The sequence below is a fragment of the Microcebus murinus genome, chromosome 1, assembly GCF_040939455.1.
Source record: "Microcebus murinus isolate Inina chromosome 1, M.murinus_Inina_mat1.0, whole genome shotgun sequence".
NCBI lineage: Eukaryota > Metazoa > Chordata > Mammalia > Primates > Cheirogaleidae > Microcebus > Microcebus murinus.
The window spans coordinates 129,375,366-129,381,365 of record NC_134104.1 but is presented as its reverse complement, the minus strand read 5'-3'; the positions used below and the strand labels follow the sequence as shown (position 1 = coordinate 129,381,365).

General features: G+C 35.9%; 1 protein-coding gene across 3 annotated transcripts in view; it reads right to left on the bottom strand.

The window, feature by feature from the left end:
• Positions 1 to 2,666: 2,666 nt before the first annotated feature.
• The window catches only part of KAT2B (lysine acetyltransferase 2B), a 100,661-nt gene continuing 97,327 nt past the window's right edge, over positions 2,667 to 6,000 (bottom strand). For 2 of the 3 annotated variants that reach the window (XM_076005651.1, XM_020290022.2), the window contains one exon: positions 2,667 to 4,752. In XM_076005651.1, coding sequence (XP_075861766.1) covers positions 4,559 to 4,752 — 194 coding nt within the window. In that variant the 3' untranslated portion in view covers positions 2,667 to 4,558. The remainder of the gene's footprint in view (positions 4,753 to 6,000) is intronic. The other variant, XM_076005653.1, reaches the window with a different exon arrangement.

Sequence of the window (6,000 nt, the reverse complement as noted above, 5' to 3'; positions counted from 1 at the left end):
CCTGCCACCACCTATCTGGCCTACCCCCTGCACACATCTTTTTTCTACTAGGGGAAAAAACGTCCGAATAGTCAAGGAATCTGTTTCAACAGATGGAAAAAAAAAATGTCAAACTAATTACTACCTCTGAAATAAGAACTTGCAACATTATGACCTTTGACATTCAAGAGTAACTTATCTCTTTTCTTTGGCATTTTTACTTTGCCAGGAGCAGAATGCTAGTTAAGGACTAGAATAGAACAACTCGAACAGTATTAAAGGCCAAGGGCTGCCACCAGTAGCCCTTCCTTGTGCAGTATTTAGAATCTCTCTTAAGTAAACACTGAAGGTTTGGTCTGAAGAATATCAGCTTAAATGGGTGACAAATTATTAGCCTGTAATTATTTAGGTTATTAAGTATGAAATGTCCAATTTCCTTCAGAACTAAGTTTGACGGTTGATATATCTGACATTTCACTCTGACACTGCTTGTTTTATTTTTTTGTGACGGGACATCTTCATTCTTTCAAACACACATTTTGGCTTGTGATTATCTTTCAAAAATTTTTTAGAGCAATTTTTGTGAAACCGTGGATAAGTAAAAAATTCATGTTATTTTTGAATATGAGTTCTGTCGTGGAACCAATGCAGCGCAGACAGCTCAAAATATCAGTGAAGTGTTTGGGAAGGACGTGGTGCGTGATTAACTCACAGTATGTCGATGGTTTGAGAAGTTCTGTTCTGGTGATTTTAATCTAGAAAATGAGGCATGTGAGAGACCCGAGACCAAGGTGGATAATGATGAGCTGAAAGTTGTAGTGGAAGCGAATCATCTCAAACTATGTGTGAATTAGCAGCAACAATATTGGACGATTTGAAACAAATCGGCAGACTAAAGCAGCTAGACAGATGGGTACTGCATGAATTAAATGAGCATCAGATTTAAGAGAAATCGCATGAAAGCTTGCCTTTCTTTGCTGTCACAACATAAAGGCGAACCATTTCTGCACCGTGTTGTTAGACGTGATACGCATTCTTTTTTACAATATCACAAGCATGTGGCACAATGGTTGGATAAAGAGGAAGTGCCAAAACACAGTCCAAAACCGAATAATCACAAAAAAAGCTAACGGCGTCTGTTTGGTGGTCCAGTGCTGGTATTATCCACTAACAGCTTCATGAAACCTGGTCAATCAATTACAGAACATGTCTGTTGCCACCAGTTGGACAAAATGATGAGGATACTTGTGATTAAGCAACCGAGACTGGTCATAGAGACAGGCCAATCCTCTTGCAAGACAACGCTCGACCACGTCTCACAAACAACACTGCTCAAACTACAGTGTTGGACTTGGAAACTCTTTGTCATCCACCATATTCACCAGAATTTGCACCAACTGACTACCGCTTCCTTCCAGCCTTTAGACCATTTCTTGAAAGGAACAATATTCGATTCTCAACAAGCTGTAGAAAATGCCTTTCACAATTTCATTGCCACTCATTCTCCAGGCTTCTTTGATGCTGGCATAAACAAGCTACTGTTAAGATGGCAAAACCGCGTTGATAGTTCAGGCGCATACTTTGATTATCAATTGCACTGCTTCTTGTTTGAGAGAGAAACTACACTTCTGATTCGAAATCGTTATGTTTCATATTTAGTTTTACTTCCAGGTAAATGAACATCCAGTCTCCTTTTTCATCATTTTCTTCTAATAAATATTACCAATTTTTAATTATTGGTTGAATAATCAAAAAAACTTTTTCTGGAGATTTTTAACTTACGGATATGTGGGATAGAGGAGAGAAGGAGACTTATTCTCCATTCCAGAAGTGTATTTCCTTGTAGGAGGACATACATCATCTCCTACCTTCCCTCTGCTCCCTCATTCATTCCTCCCCTGGGGGGACTTTCCAAATTGACGAGTTAAGTAATAGCATACTTACCATTATAGGTTGTTATGGACATAGGTTGAAATGCCCTGCTCTCCTGGGCCTCCTTGTTATTGGCCTGCCTCCAGGGAGCACCACCGCTCTTGGCTGTGCAGTAAGCTTAATGATAGTAAAGGCCCTGCCCCTGGGGGAAAAGTTGGCAGTGGTGCAGGGCAACATTCAGCTCATTTCTCGCAGATCTAAGTAAGCTACATTGTCCAATATCCATTTTATTAGCACTAAAGATGATATTTTGGCTATTATATGCCTTATTTTTTTGACTTCTCAGTTGGTTCAGATTTCAGTACGGAAGAAAGGTTCTCTTTGTTGGGTCCTCTCAAACCGCTACAGGATATATTATAGTACTCTTTCCTACAGATAGCATTTCGAGTAACATTAGAAGCTCATATTGCAGATGTTTGAAACTCAAGATTATTTTTGTCTCTCATTATTCATCTATTACACAGATGGAAGGTAAAAAAATGATCTAAACCAATAACATTACTCTTTTGACGGAACTATTTTTTGTTGTTGTTTAGTGGGTGAGAGTGTGTAAGATGCAGTAGATGACTCAAAAGATAAGAGTAAGTGTTTCTCCTCTTGAAAATGTCTGATGGGCTATGGATTTTTGTGAAACTTCCCACAAGTGCAACAAAATGTTTAATATCTAAGGATTAGGGATACAGTCCTTGGTCGTCAATCAGATCACGCATTTGTTCTTTTAACCTCAGTCTTCTAGAATAAAACACACCACCAGATTGGGAGCTTTTTAAAATATAATTTAAAACTATTTTGTACCAGTACAATATATTAATTTTACAAATGTAAAATTTTTATCAGCTGTTAAAGCATTTGCAAAAACCACACATTCTAACTTCAGCTTTATTGCACAATATCTATAAGAAAATATTAATTTTTAAATTAGAAAACATAAAAATGCTTTCAATATAGAAGGGACAATCTGATTTTGAAGACAATACTCTATAAGAATGTCTAATCAGAAAATAACAAACTTTCACAGGATACCAAGCTGGACAGATGCTTCAGCAGATCAGGGTACAAAGTACTGTTTAAAACCAGTCCAAGACACTTAATCCAAACTGTATCATCATTCTTCATTAGAAATCTAGACACCACTCCTGGTAGTTTCTTATACTTAAAAAAGTTGAGGCATTTTTCAATGTTGCGCATTCTGAATATCTCTTACATATCAAAAACAACACTTCCAAATTAACCATTTGCAGGGCTTGTTTTTCCTTCATGCAGATTATTTCTGGCAACTGTTTTTAATGACTGTTCATGATCATTTTAATTTATTTATGCTGATAGAAAACATCAAGTTGAATACACTTTTAAAACCTGGTCCTTTACAAAAATCAGTTTATAAATTTGCATCATAAAAATTAGTGTCAAGACCATCAAGATGGCCTTCATTTATTTATATGGTGGTATATTAGTTGGGTTTCCCAGAGTTGGGATGGCAGATGTCCCACTTTTCTATGTAGTGTAATCAGGAAATAAATCCAAGCACTAAGCTGGAATCCCAAGATAGGTTAATAAGGCTGCACGATGGATTTTTAGTAGGATATGACTCTGGACCAATATACCAATGTAGGTATTAAAATACTGACAAGCAAACCTTGGTGGGAATTTAATTCACCTCAGACAATAAACTTCATTTGGAGATGCAAAAGGAAAAATGTTCATATATATGTTATCAATGGGGTTGTCTGTATCATAGAAAAGAAAAAATCCTTATTTATTAGAACAAGGATCCACCAGATTGATAGATACATAGACTATTCATCTTTTCCTATTAAAGCATGTTGATTCAATATCAAGTGTTTTCAAGTTTATGCCTTTGTGGCCTGGGAATTTACCTTTTGGAACTTATGGCCTGCATAAGCAAAGTCAAATATGACATTACACATTTGTGTAGAGAAAATGATTATTAAAATAGTGGTTATACACTAACAAGTTTGTTGTAGGTAGACAGAATTATCAAAACCCCAGATGCTTATAAAAAAGTTTGCATTATTTAGAATCTCTTCCTTAGGAATTAAAGCAGTTGCTTTTCTGGAACTGTATTTTTCAGAACTGCTCAAAGCACCTCATCTAGATGAGTGTTTTAAAAATATATATATAAAAAGTCTACAATGAGACTTCAAACATCACATATTTCACCTTTTATGGGCTTTTTATCATGTATCCCTTCCTTAAAATCCTTCAGAATAAAATAAAAATAAACTCTCACATTCCATTAGAAAAAAATAGAAACATTCATGGTCTAAAAATTTTCTGGATTCCCCCAAATCTTACTACTATGTGCAATTTCCTCACATACCAGTTTTGAGGAAACCCCTGGTCATCTATCATGGAATAGTCAGCTAAAAGACATGCCATAGAAAATTTACATTAATAGTAGTAAATAGATTAAAATCTATTTCATAAAATAAAAATGTTCTATGACTTCAATTTTAAATACATATCTGAAAAGCTAAAAGGAGGTTTTTTTTGTTTGTTTTTCAAAAGTGCTAATTATTACATTTACAAGTCTCTTCAATAGGTTATGTTCAATTCCTTGTAAAACTAAACCACCTTGCTTTAGGCACACTGCTTGAAGAGTTTCTAAGGAGCAGAGGGGGGAAAATCATTTGTCAATTAATCCAGCTTCCTTAATTTTACTGAAGAAGAATTTCTCCAGGATATTGGCACATTTGTAGTATTCACTCTCAGGGGGGTTGTACTCTTTGCAATTGGTAAAGACTCGCTGTAAGTCTGCCATGAATAATTTCTTAGACACGTAGTACCTATTCTTGAGGCGTTCACTCATGGTTTTCAGATCTGCACAGGAAAAAAAAATATTAGCAATCTTTGACTCCTTTTAAACACTAGCTGATAAAAGTGAGAATCGGAAAGAAATCTAGGTTGTTGGTTTGATTACATTTTTATCATCCCAATATCTTTCTTTAAGAGAAATTCTTATGATCAAGGAAAACAGTTCTTAAATCTTATGCTCATTCTTTTGTGGGTTTTTTTTTATGTAAAATCACAGCCATTTTAACAGTAAAGGGACTATTATTAGTCATCTGGTTCAATCCCCTATTCAGCACAAGGAAGCTAAGTAGATTAGCAACAATAAGTATGATGAACTGACTACTGTTAGCTATTCACTCAGAATTACACAGAAGAGGCTCTATCTTCATGGAGTAGAGCAGGTGGAACATTTGTATTAAATCAGTTAATTACTTAAATCAAAACAATCAGACTGAGTTTGTTTCACTGAATTCACAGTTGGTTTGGTGTTCTATAGATAAAGCTAGAGAAAACGATCATAAATACACCTGCAAATACACCAGTGACCCTGCATGTAAAATGGTTCAAATTAATTTTGCTTCATGCTCCATCAATGAAATAAGAATGATAAACTCTAATCTATTTTCTAAAGCAAGTAAGCCTTGTGAGACTATTATAAAAAATATTTTCCCAATATATCTACTTGCTTTAAATTGTATTATTTTACAAGTGAAAACAGTACTTCATTTAAACTGATAAGACTACACCAGGGTTTCCTCAACTCTCACTGTTAGGACCAATTTAAAGGATTCCATGCAGATTAAAAGATGCTAACATTTCTCTGTCTATGGATCCCTGGTTCTCTTTGAGTCTGGTTCTATTGTTAAAAGTTATAATTGTATTGGCCGGGCGCGGTGGCTCACGCCTGTAATCCTAGCTCTTGGGAGGCCGAGGCGGGCGGATTGCTCAAGGTCAGGAGTTCAAAACCAGCCTGAGCAAGAGCAAGACCCCGTCTCTACTATAAATAGAAAGAAATTAATTGGCCAACTGATATATATATATATAAAAAATTAGCCGGGCATGGTGGCTCATGCCTGTAGTCCCAGCTACTCGGGAGGCTGAGGCAGAAGGATTGCTCGAGCCCAGGAGTTTGAGGTTGCTGTGAGCTAGGCTGACGCCACGGCACTCACTCTAGCCTGGACAACAAAGCGAGACTCTGTCTCAAAAAAAAAAAAAAAAAAAAAGTTATAATTGTATTAACTATGTATGGAAAAATGAGTCAAAATGGCTTTTTTA